At 57.4% G+C, this 26340-nt stretch overlaps 2 protein-coding genes across 4 annotated transcripts; both read right to left on the bottom strand.

Moving 5' to 3' along the window:
* Positions 1-4670: 4670 nt before the first annotated feature.
* Positions 4671-17141, bottom strand: NAALADL1 (N-acetylated alpha-linked acidic dipeptidase like 1). 3 transcript variants are annotated; one of them, XM_084633860.1, is made up of 19 exons: positions 16784-17139; positions 16173-16345; positions 15607-15725; positions 14389-14511; positions 13546-13735; positions 12778-12871; positions 11164-11268; positions 10312-10397; positions 9782-9901; positions 9505-9590; positions 9161-9224; positions 8659-8726; positions 8478-8569; positions 7908-7998; positions 7406-7487; positions 7129-7305; positions 6079-6169; positions 5537-5629; positions 4671-5119 (listed from the first exon to the last, which is right to left on the bottom strand). In XM_084633860.1, the coding sequence occupies exons 1-19, from the start codon at positions 17020-17022 to the stop codon at positions 4951-4953; spliced, it is 2262 nt and encodes a 753-aa protein (XP_084489986.1). In that variant the 5' UTR covers positions 17023-17139; the 3' UTR covers positions 4671-4950. The 3 variants fall into 3 exon arrangements, 2 of the variants coding, with proteins under 2 accessions (XP_084489986.1, XP_084489987.1); XM_084633861.1 differs by lacking the exon at positions 9782-9901; XR_014712398.1 differs by lacking the exon at positions 6079-6169 and having other exon boundaries at positions 5011-5119; positions 16784-17141.
* Positions 17142-17852: 711 nt separating this feature from the next.
* On the bottom strand, positions 17853-26275 carry LOC311524220 (uncharacterized protein; the record flags this gene model as incomplete). Its single annotated transcript, XM_084635098.1, has 6 exons — positions 17853-19422; positions 20233-20340; positions 21398-21464; positions 22512-22640; positions 24016-24053; positions 24842-26275. 6 exons carry the CDS (start codon positions 26273-26275, stop codon positions 18481-18483), a joined length of 2718 nt encoding a protein of 905 aa, XP_084491224.1. The 3' UTR covers positions 17853-18480.
* Between the last annotated feature and the right edge of the window lie 65 nt (positions 26276-26340).

Below are 26340 nucleotides of genomic sequence, written 5' to 3'. Positions count from 1 at the left end.
TCAGGACACCTGGCTCTGCCAAACTTCATGTGACCTCGGGCATATCATGTAACCTTTCCATGCCTTGACTTTTCCATCAAATGGGGAAAATTATCCTTCCCCTTGTCTGCTTAGGTTCTTTGGGGCAGGGACTCTCTCTTGCTGTGTGTTTGTGCAATACTGGGTAAAATGGGCCCCCCGATCTCAGTACGGGTCCTGTGCAGCACCTGGCATGACGGGGGCCACAGTCTCAGTTGTGGGTCTGTGCAGTGCCTGGCACGATGGAGCCCCGATCTCTGGGGGCGGGTCTCTAGCTACTATTGTACACAAACAGTACCAGGCCTGAGACTGGAGTCAAGACTCAGGTGATGTGATACTGCCTTTGAGGGGGGCCAGTGGGGCGATGATTTGCTGATGCCTATGCGGATGAGACGCTGCCAACTTGTGGGGATTAGGAAGTGCGGAGAAAGAGAGAGAGCCAGAGTGAGTGCGGAGGACAATTCCTCCACCCCCCATCTGGATCCCGATTAATTAAATGGCTGCCCTGCTCAGGTGGCTGAACAGCTGGTGGTGCATTTTAAAATCACAAATCCCTCCCTGCCTGGCCCAGCTGCAAATGGCCAGATTAATACACCCGATTAACCGTGGGGGGAGGGAGGGATGATGTTAGCATGATGGCCTCAAAGCCCAAGGTGCTGCAATAGTCTCTGCTGGCAGCCCCACAAGCCTAGAGCCGCCCCCGTGCTGTGGAATCCTGTCCCCTAGTCCCTGTGGGGGAGGATTTCTCAGCAGAAGCTAAAGGTGACCTCAGTCTGCACAATCATTGCAGGATTTTTCCAAAGCTTTCTGCTTAAAGACACTGGGAGGAACTAGGGGACATAAAGAGCTTTGGGGGAGGGGCTAGTTTGAATTAGATGGGGTGGAAGAGTGACCTGAGGGATGGGGCAGAATGACCAGAGGGGTGGAGGAGTGACCAGAGGGGCTCAGAGTCCAGCAGTCTCCTGCTTTGGTTCTGAGAGGCGGTGGAGTTTGCCAAGGACTCTTAAAATGCAGTAACTGGTGGCCACCGCGCAGGGAGGGAGGGTGGAATGTGATATGGGGTCTATCAGCTCTGGGTACCAATCCCGATCCAACCCCAGGTCAGAGGGAGTTGGGAGAATGGGTGATGGCTGCTGCTTATACAGGGATTCTTCGGGTAGCACGAAGTTGGGGCTGCTATTTATACAGGGATCCTTCTCCTGGCACTGAGATGTAGCTGCTGCTGGGATGGCACTGCAGCTGTTTATACATGGCTCCCTCCCTCATCGGTGCTGAGATGCAGCCGCCTCTGAGGTGGGGCATGGGAACTGTTTATACAGAGCTCTCTCGCTCAATGCTGAGAGGCAGCCACCTCTGGGGAGGGGCGTGGGAGCCATTTACACAGGGATTTCTTGCCCATGCTGAGATGTAGCTGTTTCTGGGGCAGGGAAAGCACAGAAACACTACCCAACCGATGGGACAGAAGAAGAAGTACACTCCTGTAACCAGCTGGTCGGTAGGAGGCCAAATTGAATGGGCCATGTTGGAATTTGGCCAGATAGTGGGGGCTCTTGGGGAAAGTGCTAGGCAGGTTTAGTGACCAGGCGGTGTCAGTGAGCCTCATTTTGAAATCTCATGTTAAGGTCAGCAGCACAGCACCCCTTAGCCGAGGCACCGGGGTCAGCATTGATTGTGAGGGCAGAGCGCCCCCTACTGAGCCTCTGTCCTGCTCCCTGCACAGCACCGACTCAGCCTGCCCCTGCTTAGCAGTGCTTAGCTAGAGAATTCTATCTCCCCACCCCTTAGCCACCGGCCACAGGGGTGAGAGAGGGGATGACAACCCATAGCTGCTGTACTGCAGTAAGCAGGAGGAGCTGGGGCCAGCAGTCTGGGGTGGAGCAGAGAAGAGGCTGCCTGCCCAAATCCAGGGGTGGCTGTAGATGGATCCCATTGCAAAGTGGCTGGAACTAACCCGTCTTCCTTTCGCTTTCCCAGCCCCAATCCCTGCAGGAAAGAGTGGGAGACACCTAGGACCCGCAAGCTGGGAGCTGCCATCGCTGCGAGGCTGCTGCTACTCCATCGGGGCCGGGAGCTGACCCCATAGTCTTGGGACAGAGACCACAGGGTAAATGAGAGCTGTCGGTTTGGTACAGAGCCCTCGTAACGTGCGACTGCTCCTTCAGTCTGTGCCAGCATGTGGGGCTTGCTGGGCTGGAGGCTCTCCCCCTCCCCGTTGGTGCTGCTGCCTGTAGCTGTGTCTGGTACCTTAAAGCCAAGGGCCAGTGGCTTCTTTGCAACTTGGGCCTTGTGAAAGTCATGTAGTCCAAGATGGCCGCTGCGCCATGGTAACTGGGCCCAACAAGTATGGCCCAAGATGGCCGCTGCGCCATGGTAACAGGGCCTGGCCCGTGTGGTACAAGATGGCCACCTGTCCAGGTTTTCCCAGGATTGTCCCTGCCCTGGGATGTTTGTCCAGGTGTTCAGTACACACTGCAAGCTGTATGGTTTTATGGGCTCAGGATCATCCTGGTGTGACAGGCTGATAACTTCCTGCAATGTCCTCACTGAACGTTACTGAATTAAATTAAAACGTTTTGCATTTGTTTTAACATCTTTGCTCTCCATGTACTGAAAACGCGATGGTGTCTGTGTTACTGCAGAATTGCATGTATTTCCACGGGACAGGTCAATAGGAGAACAGCAGGAGGTGGTAAAGGAAATTCACCCCGGCAGCCTGTAACATCTCTAGAGGAGACACCCCCTGGAGCACTGCGCGTACACGAGATCGAACTGGATTCTCGAGGGCACAACAGACAAAGAAAGCAGTTTTGGATAAATAGCCTGGTTTTAACCTGACTCAAGGCCTTCTTCCTGATCCAGCAAACAGCCAGCATGTGAGTGGATTCTCGTATTGTTTTGAATGTTTTCTCTGTCGTGCTTTTTACCTTAAGAATAATCTAGGCCTGCCTAGGAAGTGCTGGGGCGTACCTTATAACTGCAGCAATGATATGTGTTAACCGTCTCTAAAGACAGGTTTCAGAGTAGCAGCCATGTTAGTCTGTATTCGCAAAAAGAAAAGGAGGACTTGTGGCACCTTAGAGAGGAACATTTTTATCTGAGCACAAGCTTTCGTGAGCTACAGCTCACTTCATCGGATGCACAGATGCTCACGAAAGCTTGTGCTCAAATAAATTGGTTCGTCTCTAAGGTGCCACAAGTACTCCTTTTCCTTCTTTCTCTAAAGAGAAAGCAAAAAGGTCTGGCTTGGGCAAGGTGCCTCTGCTGCAGGGAACACTGTGCAGGCAGGGACCTGTGCAGCTTCCAAATCTCCCAGTCAGAAGGGAGAGGGCCGTGGGTCTCCAACAGGAGAGTAAAGAGCTGGGGAGTGGAAAGCTGGGGGCGGGGGCCCTTGCTGGGCCATTGAGGGGAAATACATGTGCAGTTGCTCTGAACTGTGACATGTGGACATCCTAATTTGTATACCTCAGAGGAAGCAGCCGTAGAGTGGGGCCCACGTGGTCCAGCATGGCTGCCATGCCACAGCAGCAGGGCCTGTGTGGGCTGAGAGGTGGGGGAGCATTGTTATTGCTGTTTTGGAGACGAGGAAAATGAGATGTTGAGAGGGAATGGGACTTGGATTTGAGGCAGTGGCTGAGATGGAGAAAGAGCCCAGGAGCCCTGATTCCCAGCACCCCACACTGGGCTAATTGCAAGACCCCATGCCCCTCCCAGAGGTGGAGATAGAACCCAGGAATCCGGACCCACCCCCTTCCCACTCCGTGTTGTGGTTGTGGGGCCTTTAACAGCCACAGTGCTGTGGTAGCAGGGCCCACCGGGCCCAGGATGGTCACCTTAGGCCATGGAAGTGTTCCCAACTCACAGTGTTTTTGTGAGTGACAGGATGGATTTCTGGAGCCTATCTGGTAATGCCATGAGAAGTTCCAGCCCCTGCATGGCTGGAAGCCAGAAAAGTCCTCCTCCGGGAGGGAGGGAGCAAAGACCCCAGCAGCTCAGCATGGCTCTGCTCCCTCCTCCCCCTGGGATTGATCCCCGCCTTGGGAAGGGTGCGGGGTGAAGAGCCCCTGGAGTTGCCTCTCCCAGCCTGGAAGGGGGGGGACCACACTACAGCCCCTATGCCTGGGAGAGGGGGCTGAAGAACCCCAGGAGAAGCAGAGTTCAGGCTCGGGGGGCTGAACTGAGGAAGGGGCTGGGGAGCAAGGGATAGGCAGATGTTGGGGTGAGAGCTCAGGCAGCAGGGGGCCAAAATCACCATACCTGTTAAATTTGATAGAGTGAGTGACACCACTTGTCCTCCCACCCCCACTTGGGGATGGGCCAGAGGACTTTCAATATCGAGACAGACTGAAAATTACAATCTAGTCTTTTTAAAACAACAAAACTCCCTTGGTGTGTGGGCCAGTCCCATGATGGTTGGGGTCAGAGCGGTGAGTTTTGATCTCATGCGGGGGGGCAATACTGTGGGCGCGAGGCCCAGGGGCCCCACCATGGCTTCCCTACCTGTGGTGGCAGCAGTGCCTTTGGGTCCAAGTTGGCCACTGCACTGTGGTAGCAGAGCTCCTGTGGGCCAAGATGGCCTCCCTGCGCCATTATGAGCTTCACCTTCCACTCTTCCCACCAACCATATGAACAAACAGAAGCACCTGCTGCTGTCATCTGTTCTTTAATAGTCCAGGCTGGGTTAGGGAGGTGGGGTGGAGGCTAATCAGTCAGGGGTCCCAGGGAGAGCAGGTTACCCCACTTCACTGGGATTTGGGGATGTCATGCTCTTCCCCCCAATGCCCACACTAGGGGACGCCATCAGTTCAGCACAAGGCATGGAGGAGGCATTTGGCATTGACGGGGTGCCAGGACTGCCTTCTGAGTAGGATAGTTGAGATGTATAAGCTGCTGGGTTTTGAGTGACAGGGTGGGACTGGGGTGGACCCCAAGATTTTAGGCCACGGCTTCCAGGGTGGAGGCAGCGCTCTCCACAGCCTGCACGACGATGGTGAGGTGCTTCTGGACTTGGTCCCAGTCCCCTGTCTCCAGGGCACTGGTGTAGGCGTCAGCCAGTCCTGGGAAGGTGGCCTGGTCAGAGGATTTGGATGCCCAGATCACGTGGCTGAGGAGTTGGAAAGAGAATGGGAGAGGTCAGTATCATGTTAGCCCTGTGATACACATGGGGAAACTGAGGCATGGAGAGGTGAGGGGGCTCTCCCAGGGTTATGCAGGGAGTCAGCAGTAGAGCTGGAAATAGACTCCAGGTGTCCTGAATATCAGCCCCCCCATGCTTGAACCACTAGACACCACTCCTTTCCAGAGTTGGGGATAAAACCCAGGAGTCCCAACTCCTAGCCCCCAGGCTGTAAACCCTAATCCCCACTCCAGACCTGTCTTCTCTAACCACTAGACCCCACGCCCCTCCTAGATGTCATTCTCTTGCTGATGCCCTTTCACCCAGGATCCACCAGGGATTGGTGAGGATGGGCCCTTGGGAATGGAACCCAGGTGTCCTGTCCAGCCCCCCACATGGCATTACCTGTAATAGTACTTGTTGGGGAAGGCCTGGGGGTTGAGGAAGGCCCTTTCCAGCAGCATTATTTGGTCATTCACCATCCGGATCTGGAGAGGACTGGGGTGGGTGGGAAGGAGAGACCAGAGTAGGATTAGGGTCCCCCTTACATCAGATGCCCTGTGGGGGGGCTCCATCATTTCATCCAGCCTTGCCTACTGCTCTCCAGGCCTGTGACCTTGTCCCAACCTTTCCCTTTCTGGAGGACTGGAAGAGACCCCCCGCCTCCAAGCTCCATTCCCAGAGGGGTCTCCACTAAGGACAACAGACCCCTCCTTCCCTGGGTCCAAGGATTATGTGCCCTTTGTAGATAAAGGAGACTCCCCAACCCTCACAGAGGCCATGCTTGTGCAAACATGTCAATGCATGTATATGTGAACATGCTAACACGTGTGACCACTCCCTGTAGGACAGTGCCTCCAAGCTGTGCACCCGTGCAGTTGTACAGAGGCAGGCGGGCATGGACACCCACCAGTGCAATTGCACATGCAGTCAGGGACCCGTCTCACCTGGGAGACTCCTCCTCCTTCAGTTTCTTTATTCGCTGGTTGAAGTCAGCAGCCACCGATTTGAACTGACCAATCGCAGCCTTCAAAGGGTCTGCAAGGCGGGCAGGACCAAGTGTAAGGGAGCAGGTCTGCAGCCCCTTCTCCCTATGGTCCCCATCAGCACCTTCCCCACACCAATCTGGGCTCTCCAGGGAAGCCAGGCTATGGGCCCCTGAAGTATTGGAGTCAGCCCTGACTGCGAGGGGAGAGCAGCCCCTTGCTCTGCTCCTTGCAGCCAGTGCCCGCAGTGCAGGAGTTAGCACTGACTGAGAGGGGAGAGCACCTCTTGCTGAGTCCCCCCATCTTGCAGCACGGCACCTGCTAGCACCATGGTGAGGAAAGCACTGACTGCGGGGAGTGCAGCTGCTACTGAGCAGAACTGCACTTGGTCATTGGAGCTGGCACTGACCCAGAGGGGAGAGCGCCCCCTACTGAACCCCCACCCTGGAGCACAGTGAGAGAGAGATTGTTGGGGGTAGTACCCAGGAGTCCCACCCGCTCGCACCAAGAGAGAGATTGTTGGGGATGGTACCTAGGAGTCCTACCCACCCACACTGAGAAAGAGATTGTTGGGGATAACACCCAGCAGTCCCACCCGCCTGCACCGAGAGAGAGGTTTTTGGAGATAACACCCAGGGGTCCGGCCTGCACTGAGAGAGAGATTGTTGGGGATAACACTTAGGAGTCCCACCCACCCACACCGAGAGAGAAATTGTTGGGGATAGCACTTAGGAGTCCCATCCACCCACACCAAGAGAGAGATTGTTGGGGATAGCACTTAGGAGTCCCACCCGCCCACACTGAGAGAGAGATTGTTGGGGATAGCACCTAGAAGTCCTGCCCGCCCACACCAAGAGAGAGATTGTTTGGGATAACACCCAGCAGTCCCACCTGCCTGCACCTAGGAGTCCCACACTGAAAGAGACATTGTTGGGGATAACACCTAGGAGTCCTGCCGCCCACACCAAAAGAGAGATTGTTGAGGATAACACTTAGGAGTCCAGCACGCACCAAGAGAGAGATTGTTGGCAGTGAGGTTGGCCAGGAAGTCCCCCTGGGCGGCCGCACTGTACAGCTCATCCAGCTTCTCTCCATAGTCGCTCACATTAAGGGGGAGGACGAGGCTGTCGGCCAGCCGTAGCAGCACGTTGCCGACCGTCCGGGCCACGGCCTGGTGGCTGGTGAACCCTGTGGCCAAATGCGGATAAAGGGATTAGATGCATCCTAAACCTCCCCCGCAATACCCAGGCCCCCATGCCTGCTCAGGGTGAATGCCACGCCCCTTTACCTGGGTCGATGAACCTGTCAGCATAGTCAAAGGTATCGAAGGCCGTGTGGTAGGCAGGGTAAATCCGAGCAGATGTCTTGTTCTATGGCAGGGAAGGGGCAAAGCAGCTGAAAACAAAAGGGGCACAGATCCCAAGGCCCCCCTCTTTCCCCTAGTGAGGTGAGATCCCCCAGCAAACCCTCCCCTTGACTCACCTGCCCAGCTCCTTAGCCCCACACTGGGGTCAGCACTGTGAGGGACAGTGCCCTCTACTGGGCCCCCCCAATGTACTCCCTGCAATACAGTGCCCCCCAGGCACAGCACAGGGGTCAGCACTGACTGAGGGGAGAGCGCCCCCTACTGAGCAGAGGGTAGCAGCGAGATAGCCCAATTCTGCGCTCTCCCTGCCTCTTTTCCAGCACCCAGTGAATGCCCCACGTGGGCAAGGATCTGGGATTGAGGCCATGTCTGTCAGGAGGGAGCAGCTCAGGCAGGCTCATCCCAGAGCAGCAGGTGTCCTTACCCTGTCATAGGTGTAGGCGATGTCCATGGAGGTGATGCCTAGGTAATGGATGAAGGAGGCATAGTCGCTCCCGGCACCCAGGGACCCTAAGCTGTGCGGGGGATGGAGATGGGTGAGTGACTCAAGGCCAGGCAGGGGGGAGACAGTGGGAAGGGGAAACATCCCTGGGTGGAGAGCAGAATTTGCCATCTCCTGTTCCGCTGATGTGGCCCCTGCCTACAGGGGGAGATCCCCAAGCCCCCATTCTTTGGTATGTTCTATGGCTGTTGTCATGGTTCAGAGTTGCCCAGGCTCCTGGTATTCTCCCTCTCTGCCACCTCAGATCAGACCATTGGGCATGTTTAGCCCAGTATCCCCCTCGGTGGATCAGAACAGTGGGTCCATCCAGTCCAGTATCCCCCACCCCCCATCTGCTACTCCCCCAACAATTAAGCTTTCTCTTCAATCTGAGCCACAGAAGGGGGTCGGGAGGAGAAGATCTTGGCCCCTTTCCGGTCCCTCCCACTCCCTATCATCCACCCTTGGAGTGTGGGGGCCTGGGTGGTGGTTCCCACTGACTTGGGCTCTCACTTGGGGATGACACCGTAGCTGGGGCTGATGCGGTTGAAGTGGTTTCTCCAGTTGTCATAGACGGACATGGAGGAACTGGCCGGGGTCTGGACCTGGAATAGGTTCACATGAGTCAGACTCCCCTGCAGTAGGAGAGGCGACGAACACACACACCTCTCCCACCACAGATCCACCCTGGTACCTGCTTGGCAGCTGCAAAGATGACACTCTGGGCAGGCGGTGTCCCCTGGGCTCTCAGGGTGGCGTTGGCTGTGGAAAGCACAGGTGAGGCAATGTTAGGGGCTGTGCCGGATCGTACAGGGAGACCCGCCACGCCCTGGGGCTCTGCGGCACCAAGTGGCTCGCAGCACAGCCAGACCGGCATCACCTGCACTCTCTGCCACCTGCTTATGTGGCACATGCTTTCCCTTCCATGGCTGTTCAGTCGCACCCTCTGGCACGTGTACTCTCGCACAACCATTCAGCTGCGCCTCCTCAGACACGTATTCAGTTGCATGCAGGCTCTCGCACTTGTGCCCGTCTGATTGCACATGCACTCGCACGCTGCACGCTCCCTTTCATCCCTTCCTCCCCAAAACACCCCAGCCCGCCTGGGCCCGGTGTCGCGGCCCTTCTACACAACGCAGAGAAGGGGATGGTGCAGCAAGCACGGAGGAGGGAAGGCAGGACAGACGGACGCTCACCGAAGACAGAGATGTCCACGTTGATGTAGGCCACGCTCCGGTCCCGCAGTTTGCTGTAGAATTCCTGGGCAAGGGAGAGACCCAGCAGTTAGTGCAATGGGATCGGGTGAGCTGCGTGGGCCCATGGGTCTGCTCTGGGCTCGCTGGGCCCATGAGTCTGGTGCAGGGAGTGACAGGCTCATTGTAACATCCTGATCCGCTACAGTACATTCAGCACATACCTGGGTGCAGGTCTGCTTGGATGCAACAGAGGGCAGCAGCCACATCCACCCTCCCTCCCATTTTATCCCCTCCAAAGGGGAGCCACTGTTAATCCCTCTCCCCTCTCTCTCTTGGGTTTTTACCTCTGTGTACTCAGTGGAGCCGATCAGACCAAACTCCTCAGCCCCCCAGCTGCCAAAGATAATGGACCTTCTGGGGCGCCACTTCCCTGTGGAGAAACACACAGCCTGGAGATTCAGACGTCGTGGTTAGAGCAGGGCAGTTCTGGGAGTCAGGACTCCTGGGTTCTGCCACTGATGTGCTGGCTGACCTCGAAGGCAAGTCCACTCTGTGCCTCAGTTTCCCTAGCTGTGCACTGGGGATAGTTGCACCCCTGTGCGCCCCCCCAAGCCCTCATACCTTCTTTCAGCATCTTGCCCAGCACGCGGGTGATCTCCAGCATGACAGCCGTCCCACTGCTCGGGTCGATGGCTCCGTGCACCCAGCTGTCTCGGTGGTTGCCGTACAAGACATACCTGTCTGGGGGGTGGGGGGGCGAGGAGAGAGACGGAGCCCTGCTGCTGATCGGGATGTTGCGGGGAGTGCACAGGGATGGGGAGGGCTGCTCAGGATGGAGTGTGGTGGGGGGAACTTGCCAGCTGTGAGCCCAGATGATAAAGGAGCAGTGTTGGAGGGGGGTGGGGGTCACTGGGGAGCATTCTTGAGCATGGGGGGAAGAGGAGACCACTGAGGAGTGCTCCAGGGCATGGAGAGGGGAAGGGAATGAGAGGTTTGGGGGAATGGGCATGGAGAGAGGTGTATCCCAGTATGATGAATGGGGCAGGGTGGGGGACACTCCAGGTTTGTGGGGTGGGGGAGAGGGGGTTGGGGTGGTGGGAGTGGTGGTAGGTGTGGGGGTGCTTGGTGGTTGTTCGGGGGGGCACACTCACCAGGTTCCTCACTGCCCCGGATGAACCCCATCACGTTGGAGGAATTCTTGATGACTCGCTGGTTGTAGACGTTGACCTGGACATCGCTGTGGGGAGAGCAGGAGGAGCTGGGGTTAGCCTAGTGGGGGTTGGGGTGTGTGTGTCAGGGTCAATGCAGTGGGAGATTGACATGATGGGGGCTGGAGCGGGGAACAGGGGATGGGGGAATTGGGGCCAGCATGGGAGGAGTCTAGGGGAGGTTGTGGGGTCTGGGTCATTGCAATGGGGGTCAGGGAGGGGAAAGTGGTAACAATGCAGTGGGGTCCGGGGGGAGTTGGTGCAGTTGGGTGGGTCTGGAGATGGGAGCTGGTGCAGGAGGAAATTGGGGTCAGTGCCAGGGGAGTGGAGAAGAGGGGATTTGGGGTCAGCTAGGGTCTTGATGTGGTGTCTTGAAACCTGTTCAGATTGTGATCACTTTAAATTCACAGGGATTTTTCTGGTCCTGCTTGCAGGCAGGGGGCTCAGAGGCAGTGAAGCCTGGATCTGGGCCTTGCAGCAGTCAGTCTGCAGAAAGCCATCCTGGAGTAAGGTGAGTGAGCTGAGCCTCTGGGCTTTGTCTCTCTCTGTGTTTGGGTTCTTGTTCTGACTCCTGAGACCAAAAGGAGTGTTGCCTCCCAGCAAGAAGACTGTATGGTTTGATCTAACTACTCTGTGTCTGCTGGGAACACACCACTAGGGAATGCAGGGTCTGAGGGCCTGGGTTAACACAGTGAGCACTGGAGAAGGAGGGGGAAGTCGAAATTCCCAGGTGACTTTTGGTGGGAGCTGGGGCAGGGTGGGATGCAATCCTGGACCACATGTATACATCCATACCTGGTGTTGGGAAACAGCCCCCCTGTGCGGAATCCTGGTCCCACAGGATAGGAGCAGCCCAGAGAGCCCTGCCAGGACGCAGGAGCCACAGGGCCAGACAGGTTACTAGAAGACATAGAGCCAGAGATATATGGGGTTATTAGAGTCTCTGCTCCCCACAAACCACTTTTGCTGCCCCCGCAAAACCACCAAGCCTCCTCTGTCAGTCTCCTCAGCAGCTCTGCCCTGGCCACGAAGGCTGCATTCCCACTCCTGATAATAACCTTCCTTTGTTTACTCTGCAGCATCTTTTCCCTAGGACACTCCAAGTGCTTTACACCCCTGAACAGTTCAAACACTGGGGACCCCCACACTACCCAGGAGGTGCACGGTGGGTGTCTTTATTTTATAGATGGAGAAATTGAGGCACAAGGTGGAGAAGTGGGTCATTCAAGGGCATGCAGGGAATCAGACCTGGGAAAAGAACCCAGGAAACCTGACTCCCAGCCCCCTCTCCTCCAACCCACTGGGCCCTATGCCCCTCCCAGATCTGGGGACAGACCCAGGAGTCCTTACTCCCAGCCTGCCCTCCACCACAGTCTAACCCTGGCTCTCAGGTCTGCTGTTCTGACCACTAGACCCCACTCCCCTCCCAGAGCTGGAAAGAGAACCCAGAGTGCTGACTTCCAGCTCCTCCTGCTCTACCCATTGAACCTCACCCCCTTCATATATACATTACACCATAAACCTGTGCTATTAGGCTGTTCAATCCACTTCTCATAAAATCTACATGGCCCTCTATGGAGGGGCCATGGCATGTACAATACAGCAGGTGTACAATGGTGTAGTCAGGACTGTGAGAGAATGAGGCATTTCCCATTGCCTTGGGGGTTATTTATTATCTTATTGTGGTAGTGCCCAGAAGCACCATGTATACAGGGATTCCTCCCCACTACTGAGATGCCGCCGCTTCTGGGTTACGGCGCGGGGGCCATTTATACAGGGATCTCTTGCCTGGGGCTGAGATGCAGCCGCCTCTGGGTTGGGGTGCTTGCCCCAAATTGCTGACGATCAAAGTAATTCAGTTCAGGTGAATTTCCTGACCTCAGTGGTGCATCAATGCCAGAATCAGAAGCAGAGGGGCAGTGGTCTGGCTGCATTTAATTTTGTTGCACTCTTTCCCTGCACTTAATGACTGTGTTTTTAACAAACGGACTTGGGGCCGGAGTTATCACCACCTAGTGGCTAAAGCTGATGGTGCACATGTGTATTCCCCTTTCAAACTATTCCATGATCAGTAATATTCCCTAGCTCTTATCTAGTGCTTTTCAGTCAATGCCATTATCTCCATTCTAGAGATGGGGAAACTGAAGCACAAAGAGGGGGAAGTGCCTTGTCCAAGGTCACTCAGAAGGCTGGTGGCTGAGCCGGGAACAGAACCCAAGGGTCCTGAGTACCAATCCATGCACCAGCCAGCAGCCATTCTCACCTGTTATGTCCTGCTACAGGACAACGCCAGGGCCAGGGGAGATGATTGTGAGTCTAATGGGTAGTGGGCACTGAAATGCATTAAGGGGTGGATTCAGCCAGATTTCACAGCTTCTTTGCCCCAACTCCACTGAATTGGTCACCCACCAGATTAGTGTCTGGGCGTCTTCAAAGCCAATTGGCTGAGTTGGGATTGGTGGGATCCCCTGGATCTCTGACTCCTTGATTCTGTAGGTGAATTCTACAAGAGAAAGGCAGGTGAATCAGAAGGAGGCTTATTATCCCCCTTCCCCCAGTGCCCTGTTTGGGATGGTGGGGGGTCATTTGCTGCAAAGATGGTGGGCAGTCCAGACTTGGATCTGATGGGGTGCAGGGGACATACCCCAGATGGAGGTATGTCACAAGGAGGACTAGAGGGCCTGGGGAGTCAGGACTCCTGGGTTCTATCCCAGCTCTGGGAGAGGAATGGAGTCTAGTGGTTAGAGCAGCGGGGGCTGGGAGTCAGGACTTCTGGGTTCTATTCCTGGCTCTGGAAGGGGCGTGGTGTCTTGTGATTAGAGCCGTAGAACTAGGAGACAAGACTTTTGGGTTCTGTGCAGATGGTGGCGGAAGGAGAGGTGAATTGGGTGGAGGAGGCCAGATGGGCTCCTATAGTGCAGGGAATAGGGGGCACTCCAGGGCAGCAATTCCCCCATGGGTTTGGTTAATCTGCAGAACGTCCTGCTACAGGATATAGCTGGGGGCAGAGGATGGAGTGCCATCTGGATGAACAAGAGCAGGGGTGGGGGGATGAATTCAAGAAGGCTCTTGGCCTCATCCACAGGGGGTTGTGACAGACTCCCCTCCTCTTCATGGGAGGGAACAGCAAGAAGCATTGTGGGTCAAAGCCAGTCCCGCCCTGCCCTGCCATGTTACCTTTGGCAGGATAGTAGGGCGTAAGCAGGTCCCCGAAGTACCCATTGTAAGAGCCCCGCTCCACACCGGAGGGGGGCAAGTACCAGGAGTTGGGGTAGGTCTCCTCCTCGGATGCCCGCCCATCATTGATGTCTGCAGGGTCTGTATACACCACCACGCCAGCTACACCAAACTCTGCCCCGTTCACTGCCTAGAGGGTTAGGGTCAGTCAGATTATCCACTCCACCATCACCACCATTGCCAGGGGGAACGGGAATGGCAGCTGGAATGTCCCCCACACACACTGTGGCGCAGACTGGAGTATGTGTGGTGAGCTGTTCTCTTATTCCTGCCTCAATTCCCCCTCTTCTAGTTAGACTTCCCCTGCCCCCACCACCTTGAGGGGCAGCAATGGCATTCCGTGACTCTTCCATCCAGCCCCCCATCTTGAGGTGGGCCACTCTTCTGGTATCCCCCACCCCTGGATCTGTGCAGTGCACTGTCTGGGGCTGATCAGGCTTTGGGGGGACAGGCCTTGGGCAGAAAGTGCTGGAGCTGATGGAACTGGGGGAGTGGGAACAGGGGTGATTGGACTTGGGGGGAAGGGGCCTTGGGTCAGATACTGGGGGGAAAGGGATTGGAGGAATGGGGAGGGGATGATGGGATGGAGAGCAGGGAGAGAGGTGATGGGATGGAAAACTGGGGGACAAAGGATGGGGGGATTAGGATGGGGGGGCAGAGAGGGAGCAACTGGATGAGGGGGAAGGGAGCCCAAAGGCCCCCTCTTCAGTGCCACATGAGGGGGCAGCCTGGTGTCCGTGGCCTGTGGTTGGCATGTCACCCTAGGCCCTGAGTTCCCCTCACCTTGGCAGCACGGTCAGCCCCCCCATAGCGGGTGATGGCGATGGTGCCATTCAGGTTGATGCCCATGTTGACCAGCTCCTGGTAATCACTGCGCTTGCCCTGGTTGGCATAGACCAGCCTCCCCTGAGGGGAGAAGAGAGGAGTCAGCCCCAGGGCGCTGCGGGAGAGAGGATCAGAGGGGCTGGGGGGGAGGGGGGGGCAAGATAAAGTTGTCATGGGTCAGGGTCCACTTGGGTCTTTGATGTGAGAGCAGCCATTTGTTTCCATGGGTACATGCCTGTCACTTTGGTGATGGGGGCTGAGGGGAGGCTGTTTGTCTCCAAGAATACGTGGCTGTTGGCACAGCAATGTGTTAGGGGTGTTTATCCCTCAGGATATGTGGCTGTTGGCATGATGACATGTGGGGGTGGCTATTTATCTCTGGGGGTACGTGGCTGTTGGCAGGATGATATGTGGCGCTCGCTGTTTGTCTCAGGATACGTGGCTGTCTCGTGGTGACATTTGGGGTGACTGTCTCTTTGGACACATGGCTGTTGGCAAGGCAACCTGTCTGGGTGGCTGTTTGTCTGGAGAGGTGTCTGTTGGCAGGATGACGTGTGGTGCTCGCTGTTTATCTCTGGGATTGTGTGGCTGTCGGCAGGGCAATATGTCTGCCTGGCTCCGTGGTCATGTGGTCATCAGCATGGGGATGTGGGGGGCAGCTTGGAATACACGGCTGTTGCTACCACAGCCTGAAGGCAGTCATTCAGGATACCCCACCTGTTGGAGTGACAACCCATGTAGTGCTCGCTGTTTGTCTCTGGGGATACGTGGCTGTCTTGTGGTGACATTTGGGGTGACTATCTCCATGGACACGTGGCTGTTGGCAAGGCGACCTGTCTGGGTGGCTGTTTATATCTGGAGAGATGTGGCATGACAACCTGTGTGGCTGGCTGGGGATAAGTGGCTGTTGGCTCGGTGACAGCTGTTTGTGGCTATATGAGGACCTGGGCAGGGCAGGGCAGGGAATTGACTGTCTCCATAGATACGTAGTGGTTGGCATGTCACCCTAGGGACAGAGATCTCCTAGCAGCCTTGATGGGCTCATAAAAGAAGGGACATGGTTCTGATTGGGAGAGGAGATAAGATAACTCGCTGACAGCCCCTGGGTGCAGTGGGAGGGTCTGAGCTGAGGCCATGAGGAGGTCTCGAGGGGTTATACCCAGCCCTGCTCCATACCCTGGGGTTCCCAGGGGGGGCGTAGGCAGCATAGGGCTGAACCACATCTGCATGGGCCTGGTCCGCTGTCACTTCCTTCTCGCTGCGCCGGGTTGAGAAGATCTGGTTGCTGTTCTCCACTGGGGGTGGAGGCAGATCTCGTCAGTGTGGGGTGCCTGCTGTGGGACATCCCGTTCTGACCTTTGCCCCCATCTGCCTCATCTCTCCCTGCCCCTCTCTGCCCTTGTCTGTCCCCAGTCCTGTCCCTCCAGCTCCCTGTCCTCCGCTGCCTTAATTCCCCCCCACCCCGGCCTCCTGGCCTGTCCCCTGCCCCATTCTCCCTCTTAGACCTGCCCCAGTCCCTGCTGCCTGTCCCTTCTCTAGCCCCAGCTGCCTCAGGGCCTGTCTAGCACCCCACAAGCCCCTGTGCCCAGCTGCCCCAGTGTCCCCCTCACCCCTGCACCCATTTGCCCTGTCTCCCAGTTTCTCCTGCCCTCCTTCCACCACTCCAGCCCTCCCTCCAGTACCCACCACTACAGCCCTGTGCCCTGCACACACACACCCAGCCCTCACTTGCCCACACACACCCACGGCCACGCTGTTGGGTCTCTGTGGGTCAGGGAAGGACAGGAATGCGCCATACACGTCCTCGCTGGTGCTGTCCAGACCAATCTGCGGGTCCTGCCAGCGGCTCAGCAGCAGCTTCACAAGCTCCTCATCCCCCTTAGTTGTAGCCATGTGGGGCTGGGAGGCCAGGGTCCTGGTGAAGGGTACAGGGGAGTGCCTGAGATCACAGCTCCCTCAGGACTACAGGTTCTGGTGGGGGATAGAACCCAGGAGTCCTGACTCCCAGCTCCTCCCTCCACCCCCACTGTAACCACTAAACACCACTCCTCTCCCAGAACTGGGGCTACAAGCTAGGGATACAGGGCCTCTCCCTCGATGGGGCACTGGTTCCAATCTGGCCACAGGTTGAGAGAAGGCTAGCTGGCCCAAGGAGGGACTAGACTGTATGGGACAATCCTGTCCTATCCCCAGGGGATGGGGTGGGGCAGGGGATAGATTATAGGGGATGATCCCATCCCCCTGGGTGGGAATAGGCTGTAAGGGATGATCCTGCCTTGCAGCCCAGGAGTCCTGGATCTCCTGAATATGGGTGAATTCAATGGGGCTTTTCCATCGCTCCTCCCCTCCTTACTTCAGATTCTCCCGGATCTTCCCGCTTTCCACCTGATCCATGAAGCTCTGCAGCAGGGATTCATTCAGATCCCGGCCCACGGTCTGCACCCAGTTAGGCATCCCCTGGCTGGGTGCCCCCTGGCCATTCCCCGCTTTGGGGATGGCGAAGTGGCCCAACAGAATTCCGACTGTCAGCAGCAGGGCCCCCACGATCACGGCCCCTAGGATCTTCAGCCAGCTCATCCCACAGCCTGCCATGGGCTCCAGCCTCTTCCTGGGGGTGAGGTGTGTGTGGTGGGCCCTTTATAGCAGATGGGGCCCCACACCCTCTGGATCAACCCATGCCTCTGATACTGTCACCAGGGCTCATGGGGTTACTCATTAGCTCCCAGATCCAGCCTGGCAGCCTTATCTCCCTCCCCACACAATACTCCTAATTCATGGCACTGAGGGATGCCCTTTGGACACCAGGGACTGGCCCATAAAGCCGGTGTTCCATAAATGGGAATCAGGAAACAGATGGAAAGGCGGTTGGTTCCATTCCCCACCCCCATTAGAAAGGGCATTGGTGGGTTGAGAGCTTCCCAAGGGGAGACAGGACTCCTGGGTTCTATACTCAGCTCTGAGAAGGGCGTGCAGTCTTGTGGGTTCAAGTTGGGGGTGTGTGCTGGGAGTCAGGACTCTGGGTCATTCATGTGGTCCTGGGGAAGAAGTGGAGTATTTTGGCTAGAGCAGGGAGTTGGGGCTGGACTCCTGAGTTCGATCCCTGGCTCTGGGAAGGGAGACATTTGATAGTTAGAGCAGGGAGACTGGCAGATAGATAGATCTCCTCTTTCAGACGGGCAAATGGAACCCAGGCATCCTGGCTCCCAGCCTCCCACCCTAACCCACTTGACTCCATGCCCCTCCCAGAGCTGGGGACAGAACCTGCATCTCAACACTAATTGAGGGAATCTCTCTATAAGCATTGCCGTGTCCCACCCTGGAGACAGCTTCATCTCGGCGCCGGGTGACTCTTCCCCGTGTGCCGGCCCAGTTCCGTGGGCTAAAATCAAACACCCGTTGGCCTTCGGAGTTTATTCCTTTAACGTTGGTGCCTGTAATTGTAATTAAAAGGGGTCGGGTCATGCTAGTGGCTCGGTCCAGGAGCCTGTATACAGTGGGATGGGGAGGTGGGGGTGGATCAGATCACAGTCAACAAGGTAAATGCAAGTTTATGCAGGTGGGGCTGGTGGGGAGAGCAGCAAGGTGGGGTGCAGCCATAGGGGTCAGCCCAGGATTGATGCTGCTGGCCCCACATGGATTTGTGGGATTCCCTCCTACTTTCCTTTATCTGTGTCCCCCTCCCTTTCTATCTGCGTCTGCCTGTCAGTCCCCATCCCATTCCCCCACCATCTCTGGCTCTGTCTATCCATCTCCTACCCCATCCCTCTGGGTCTCTGTCTCTATCTGTTTCCTCTCATTTCTCTGGGCTGTCTGTCTGTCCTCTCCCCACAGATCTCTCTGGGTCAACGTGTCCCCCCGCCCCCCCGTTCTGTCTGTCTCCCAGGCAGTCTGTAGCAAACCCAGACTACAGTTCCCTATGCTCAGTGGGGTGCTCCTGATCCCCTGGGCTCCTTGCTGTGGTGAGGGGTAGACAGTGAAGTGGTAGAGGGCAGCAGGGGGTAGACAATGAAGTGGCTGTGGGGTGGAGGTCTCATCTGCCTATGGGCCCCCTTACAGCAGTGTGGAGTCCATCACCACATCCCCACACTCCTGCTCCCTTTGCAACACCTTCTCGCCCTTGGCCCGGGGCAGGGACCCCCCTCTGTGCTGGGGCTGGTGCAGCAGGGGCTGGTGCAGCTGGGGCTGCTCTTTGCCCGGGCTCTGGAAGTCCCAGTAGTAGTGGATCCGGCGCTGGTGCTCCTTGGCTTGGCCCATCTCGCTCCTGTCCTGATAGCCCCCTCCACTCGCCTTCGCCGGCTCCTTCTCCAGGTGTTGGTGCTGCCTCAGCAGGCTGTCCAGGATCCTCTGAGCTGACTGGTAATCCAGAGACACCCCTGGCTCCTTCTCCCCAAGGCCCTGGCTCCAGGCCTCATCCCCATCAGAGCTGTCGGTGCTGCTGAGCTCCGGCACTGGCACTAATTCCAGCTGCCCACCGAGCAGCAGGCCCTGCGGGGATGGAGGGCGCAGGGCATCAGTGAGCGGGAGGGTGGGCCCGGAGGGAGCCACCAGCGCCTCCTGCCTCAGGTAGAGGAAGTGCGGCATGGGGAGAGTGTGGATCTGGGCCCCTTCCTCCGCACTGCACTCACTCTCTGTTGAGTTGACGTGCTCCAGCAGCTCCCCAGGCCGCTGCTGCTTCCACGGCATGAAGGCCGTGGTTCTCCTGTGGCTTTCCAGCTGCCCCAGGGGTGGGAGGCTGTGGTAGTTGGGCGCCGGAGTCCTGTCTCCGTTGGGCGTGGCTGTGTGCGACTCGGAGCTGCAGCCCGGCTTGTTGGCCTCTGTGGCCGAGTCAGACTGGCTGGGGGTGGTGGTGGTGGTGTGGGCGTCGGAGGCACTGTCCATGAAGGCGGGAGGGGGCGCCACATCAGAGATGTGCAGGGAGTAGAGGCTGTCGGCGGAATTGGCCTTCTCCATGTGACGGTGCTTCCCCGCTGATTCTGACAGCAGCGCCGAGATCTGTGGGGACAGGGGAGGGGATGTCACACCAGCCTAGCGCGGCCGTGCCCAGCGCAATGAGACAGAGGGGCCAGTGGTGGTTTAAAGCCCGATATCTCCTTAACTGCGAGTGCTGTATCTGAATGCTTTGTTCCCTCAGCTTTTCAGTGGTGTCAGCCATTTATTTCGAGCTCTATGGTTGCTGAGCCCTTGGATTTTTCAATCCCGTCAGTCTGATTACCCTCTGGAACTCTGGTGTGAGTTTAGCAGCCTCAAAAACTGCTAAAGCTTGCAGCCGTCGCTGTTTAAGGTGCAGTATCTCCTCAAGTCTTCAAGCTAATAACGCAAGACTTGCCCTGATGGAAAGCTGGGATTTTGTGTAACCCTGAGGATTGTCAAGCTAGTGGCTCCCCCAGCCACATCATTCTGATTACCTTTGAGCTTGTTTCCCTGAGGCCACAGAAGTTTGAAAGGGTCGCAAAGTGCTAGGGCTGGTGGCAGACTGAGTTTCCGTATCTCTGACATCGTGGGGGTTAGACCTGGTCTCTCTGTGCCATTAGAAAGCTGAGTCCCAGCTTTCCAGAGATACACGGCACTAATTCCTCACCTCTTGGGCTTTAAAAATACATGGCTGCCACTGGCTCCGGAATCTAGCGACATTTCCTTGGTACTGGATTTTTGACTCCACAGCTGGAAGCATTTCCCACTCCTTCCCAGCACCACCTCTACCTGCCCCCTCCCCATAGCGCACATTTCACCCTCTCCACCAGGAACACTCCCCTTGCTCCCCCAGTCTGTGCTCTCCAGGCCGCCCACCACCCCTGAGCTCACATTGAGTCTCTCCAGCGTGCAGATGGTGTTCTGGGCACTAATAAGCCTCTCGAGCAGCTCAGTAATGCGCTGGTTCAGGGTTTGTCTCTCAGCTGCCATGCTCTGAGCCTGCGGGGAGAGGGGGACAGCAAAGGGCTCAGGACCACAGGCGCCAACTCCGTGGGTGCTCCAGGGCTGGAGCTAATTAGTGGGTGCTCTGCACCCACCGGGAGCCAAGCTCCCCGCCCGACCTCACCTCCTTCTCCGCCTCGTCCCCACTCCTCCGCCTACCTCCCAGTGCTTGCCGCCACCAGACAGCAGTTTGGTGGGGTAGCAAGCTCCGGGAGGGAGGGGGGAGGAGTGGGAACATGGCGTGCTCAGGGGAGGAGGCAGGGCTGGGGCGGGGATTTGGGGAATGAGTCGGAATAGGGGCAGAGTTGGGGGAGGGACTTTGGGGAAGGGGTTGGAATGGGGGCAGGGCAGAGGCAGGAGGGGCCGGGGGCAGAGGGAGGTTGAGCACCCACCGGCACGAGTAGAAGTCGGCGCCTATGCTTAGGACAGCAAGACGAAAGGGTCAGGGGAAGAATGGCCTAGTGCTTGAGGGAGGCTGGAAGTTGGGATGCCTGGGCCCCCAGTGCTGAGATGCAGCCACCTCTGGGGTCGGGCATGGGGGTGGTTTAACATCTGCACAACAATGTTGGACAGCATTTGAAGATAGGACATGTTGGATGATCCCGTGTCTGATTGAAACTGCCAGGCAGGGAGCAATTTTTAAGGCCATGAAATGGTTTGGGATTTGGCTGGGATACCTGGGTTAATATCCAAACCTCTGTGCAAATTGTCAGGGCAGCTGTATACCCCAATGGGGGGTGGAGAAGGGGAGAGAGACTTGGCCTCATGTCTCATCAGAACTATGGGAGAGATTGTGGGGTGGAAAAATTGGACCCCAAGTCCCTCGGGAGTGTAGCTACACATTGCACTTAATGTATGGATTAGAGGCTCGGATACCGTGGTGATGGGCCCAGTATAAGAGCCTGCATTGAATGAGGTAGTGGGTTGTTCCCTGTCTGGGCAGCTGAGTGTCCAGGGTACATGGATCTGACCATGGGGTTGCTGCCTTTCAATGGGGGGAGTTTGTAAGCCCAAATCTGGGGCTACTCCCCGCCAGCAATGAAGCTGCCCTTACAATGAGGTGAAGTTTCTCCTCCAGCAGCTGGTTGGTGCGTTGGGTGTTGGAATAGTCCTCCTGCAGCCTGGGGGGAAACAGACAAGAGATTGAGACTGTCTTGAAAACCTCCCTACAGATGCAGGGATCTTTCACCTGGTGCTGAGATGGGGCGTGAGGGCTGTTCATACAGGGATCCCTCGTCCAGTGCTAAGATGCAGCCGCCTCTGGGGGGGAGGGCATGGGAGCTGTTTATATAATGATCTCTTGCCCAGCACTGAGATGCAGCCTGCTTTGGGTGGCACTGTGCTGGGGTTTTTGGGTCAGTGCTGATTGTGAGGGGAAAGCACCCCCTACTGAGTCCACACTCCACCCTCTGCAGGACTGTGGATTTTCTTTGGAGGTTTCCCATCCAAGTACTAATGAGACATAATTCTGCTTAGCTTGCGAGATCAATCTCGGGACCCGATTTTGCTGAGTGCCCGACAGAGGAGCACACAGACTAAGAACCCATGTGACTCAGTGTGTGATTGGTGGAGGCAGTGGGATACATTCCCAATCTCTACCGTCTCTCAATATAGACATAATTATTGTTAATGGGGGCTGGTCTCTTACAGGCTTCTGTGTTGCTGGCAGTGCAGCGGAGGCCAAGGGGAGCCATGCCACATGAGTGGGACTGTGCCCAGAAGGGCCTAGGGGGACAAGAAACTTGAACCTCAGGGAGAAGAGAGGGAGGGCCTCAGAGCTGTGCAATGGCAGGAGGTGCTACTGGAAAGCCAGCTCCACCAATCAGAGCTCTTTGTCTCTTTGTACTTGCAGCGGGGAGTCCCACAGGTTAGTTGTGCATGTGGGGGAGTGCCCTGTCTCCAAGGAAGTAGGGTTGTGAGAATAGACTTAGATGCCTCCAAGAGGGCTGGGGCTATAACAGACTCAACTGCCAAGCGAGTGAACTGGAGAGCAGGCTCCGCCCCTAAGGGGAGAAGGGCTATACTAGACTCTGCTTCCTGGTGGGTGTGGCTATGACAGCAGACTCAACCCACAAGGGGGTAGGGCTGTAATAGACTCCACCTCCTGGGGGAGCGGCTGTGAGGAGGCCCCAACGCGCCCCCAAAGGCCAGGCTTCTGGATCCCTCACCTGCTGAACTTCTCCTTCAGCAACTCCAGCTCTTCCCAGGTCTGCTGCAGATCCTGTTGCCCAGCTGGGCCAGACTTGGCCCCTGCACCTGCTCCTTCCGCCTGCTCCACGCCATGGTCTCTGGGCAGCCTGGGGTCACAGAGAGCACTGGCAGTGGGGAATCTGAGCCCGAGAGGTCTTGTCATGCCAGAGCCCTGGACCCGGTTGGAGTGACTGGAGCTAGGGCCAGAATCCATTTGGGCCAGAGCTGCTGGCCTGGCTCCCCTGTTGGATCTTTGAGCTGCATGCCCCCCTCTGCCCATAGACCAGGGGCCTAGCTGCCTAAAGCCCTCCATCGGCGCTCCCCCTGCAGAGCCACTCCGAGGCTGCTGGGGGCTCTTAGAGCACACCCCATCCCCACGTATTCAAGTGCAGTCCCCTTCACACCTCTGGGGGCCAGAATCTCTGGGGCATTTAGGCCTCTTTGTACACTGTGGGGTGGAGACTGCCCCCTGGGATCCCCCTCCCCACACCCCTCCACCACCCCCCGTAGCTGGGGAGGAGCTGGCATAAGGGCCCTGCACTGGTCCTGTTTCCAGCAGAGGGGTTGTAGTCTGAGTGCTCTGTGCTCTTGACTGTTCTCTGCCCCCTGCAGGCCGTGGGAGGCGGATCAGGGAGGCGGCTGGAGTGTGCTGCGCTCTGGCTGTTCTCTGCCCCACCCCCCCGGGGCCGTGGGAGGCGGATCAGGGAGGCGGCTGGAGCGTGTTGTGCTCTGGCCGTTCTCTGCCGCTGTTCACACTGTGCTCTAGCTGTAAGTCAGACGTTGAGCAACACTGAAATTGTCCTGACACTAAGGTATGGGTATAAAGGAGGCTTCAAGCTGCCTTCAGTCTTTCCAGGACAGGGACGGGGATATGTAAGAACTGGGCATAGAATCAGAAGTGTAGGGCTGGAAGGGACCTCGAGAGAGATCTAGTCCAGTGCCCTGCACTGAGGCAGGGCCAAGTAAACCCAGAGCATCCCTGACAGATGTTTGTCCAACCCGTTCTCAAAACTCTCCAATCATGGCGATTCGTCCATCTCCCTAGGTAACCTGTTCCCATGTTAACTGTTCTCAGGGTTAGAATGTTTGTCCTAACCTCTAATGTAAATCTCCCTTGCTGGGAGTGGCGCTGGTTCCTTTGTGTGCTGCAGAACTAATCTCTGGCTTCACTGTACTAGCCATTGACACACTGAAGGCTCTTATCAGGTCCGCCCTCAGCCTTCTCTTCCCTAGGCTGAATGTGCCCAACGGGTCAGGCTTTCTAAACCTCGGTTCGTTTTCGTTGCTCTCCTCCGGACTCTCTCGAGTTTGTCCAACTCTTTCCTACAGTGCGGGGCCCAGACTGGACACAACACCCCAGCTGAGGCCTCGCCCTTGCTGAGCAGAGCGGGACAGTGACCTCCTGTCTCTTACACGCAGCTTAAATGGAACATGCATCATGACTGGAGGCGCCAAGGTATGTGGTATGTGTTCAATACTCACTTAGCTGGCTCCGTATCGGCTGCCTGTGGCTGCAGCTCCTGGATAGACAGACGGAGACAGACTTCAGCAACAACCTGAGTCTTTGTAAAACACCACCAACACCCAGCACAAGATCTCAGAGTGGGTGAGCCTACATAACCCCCTTGAACACAGAGGGAAACTGAGGCACACAGCAGGGAAGGGACTTATCCCCAAGGTCGTACAGAGAGTTTGGAATAGAACCCAGGTGTCCTGACTCCCAGTCCCCGCTCTAACCCACTAGACCCCACTCCCATGCCAGAGCTGGAGATAGACCCCCTGCTCCCGGGGAGGAGATGACAGGCTGCAGAGTGAATTGTATCTGGCCCTTTGTCTGGACAACCGTGCTGATGGACCTGGTTCTGGGAGGGTTGGGGCTGCAGTTGGCTGGGTGATTGAAGGGGAGGGTCGGGAGGAGATGGGTGGCACAGGATCTGGGTGTTCCTGGGGTAGGAGGTGGGATTGGGGCTGCCGGTGAGTGCAGGGAATGTGGGGATGGGATGGGGTTTTGGGAGGTTGGGGCTGCAGGATGACCCTGTGGGGGGGGTGGGGGGAATCTGTTTGGGGCTGCAGAGTGTAGGTAATTCTGGTGGGGGGCGGAGGGGATAACTTGTTGGTGCTGCAGGGTCCAGGTGACCTGAAGGATGTCGGGGGGGGGGGGGGTAGGAAACTGTTGGGGCTGCAGGGCCCGGGGGTTGGGGGAGGGGATCCGTTGGTGCTGCAGGGCCCGGGTGACTTGGGGGGATGGGGGAAGGTCAGGAAGGGATGTGGGTGGGGCCGTAGTGCTGGAGGGACTAGTGCCACCTACCTTGCAGTGGGCCCCGCCTTGTTGTGTTGTCCCTTCAGGCTGCTCCTTGCCCCAGGGCTCCTTCGGGGGGCTGGCCCGCTCCTTCTCCACCTTCCTGGGGGCAGGAGGCTGCTCGTGACCCGCGGTCTCCTCCCCATGGCCCGGCCTGCCTTCCCCGGGCCTCCTCTGCTCCTCGCCGCCCTGCCTGGTCTGTGGGTCCATGCCCAGCTCCAGGCTGCTGACATTGTCCATGTGCCTGGAGGGAGCTGGGTTGGTGTGATCCCCCCGGGGGCCCCTCCTCCTGCCGTAGGGGCCCCTCTCCTGCTGGCACTGGCCCTCCCGGCTCTCAGCCAGGGACCCCTGGGAGCTGCCTTTGCTACCGGAGCTCTTGGACTCAGAGCTGTCGGTGCCAGAGCCCTTGCCGGCACTGGCAGCCTCTGGTGGCTTCCAGCCCATGGAGCTGAGGCTGGAGGGGCTCATGACTTGTCTGGTGATCTCGTTGAGGAACTCAGAGAACCTCAGCTTCTCCTCTACTAGTTTCATCTGGTCCATGCTGTGGTGCTTCTTGGTGATTCCCAGCTCCGGCAGCAGCTCCAGCTCCTCCTCAGCCCTGGGGGGCGGTGGGACCTGGGTCTCCCTCTCGCCTGCACGCACAGGGAAGGTCTCGATGGACTTGGCCTTGCGGAGCCCGTCGCCCTTGGCAACAGCCCCGTTCTTGAGGATGCCTTTGCTGGGTGCCGGGGCTCCTGCCCGTTTGTGCAGCCGTGGGGCCAAGATCTCAGCCTGCTCATTGAAGACCAAGCTCCTCTCCAGGCTGCTGGCTTTGTAGAGCCGGCTCTCCCCGCTGCCCTGGGCAGGAGGTGGAGACTGGGCCTCCTGGGGACCCAGCTGCCGAGACAGCCGGTCCACGCTCTGGCTGTGCCCCTTTTTCAGCTGGGGAAAGGAGACGGGCTCCTCAGTCTTGTAGCTGGCAGTCCCCTCCTCTCCCCGGCGCAAGGCCCTGGCTTCTTTTGAGATGTTCACACACAACTGGGAATGTTGGGGCTGGGACATGGGGCCGCCCAAGAAGGCCTCCTCCTCCAGGCTGGCTTCAGAGGACCAGGAGGCTGCGGTGGTGGAAGATGCAGCCGAGGAGGAGGAGGAGAAGCGGTCGATCTGCCCCTCCATCCACTGCTGGCGGCACCGGCTCATCTCCCGCTCTGAGCCCTTCCCGTCCTTGTGGCGCTGAAGCGGGGTGAAGAACTTCTCCATCACTTGCAGCTTCCCAGCATGCACCTGGCCACCACCAGCCTCGTCCCAGTGCGCTGTGGAGAAGGGCCCTGCCTGCCCCTGGGCTTTCTTGTAGGATTTCCTGCGGATGGCTGAGGCGCTCATCCTCAGAGCAGGACGCACCATCCAAGAGCTGCTCACAGCACCGGCAATTCCTGCCTGGTTCTGACGCCGCCCCCTCACCATGGTTATTTAACCAGACCGGCCGGCTTAGTAGAGCAGAAGCAGCAAGTGTCAATACGATGGGCGCT

Source organism: Lepidochelys olivacea (assembly GCF_965140295.1).
Source record: "Lepidochelys olivacea isolate rLepOli2 genome assembly, chromosome: 7".
NCBI lineage: Eukaryota > Metazoa > Chordata > Testudines > Cheloniidae > Lepidochelys > Lepidochelys olivacea.
Note: the sequence above shows the minus strand (reverse complement) of the source record. Positions and strands in the feature narration are given on the sequence as shown.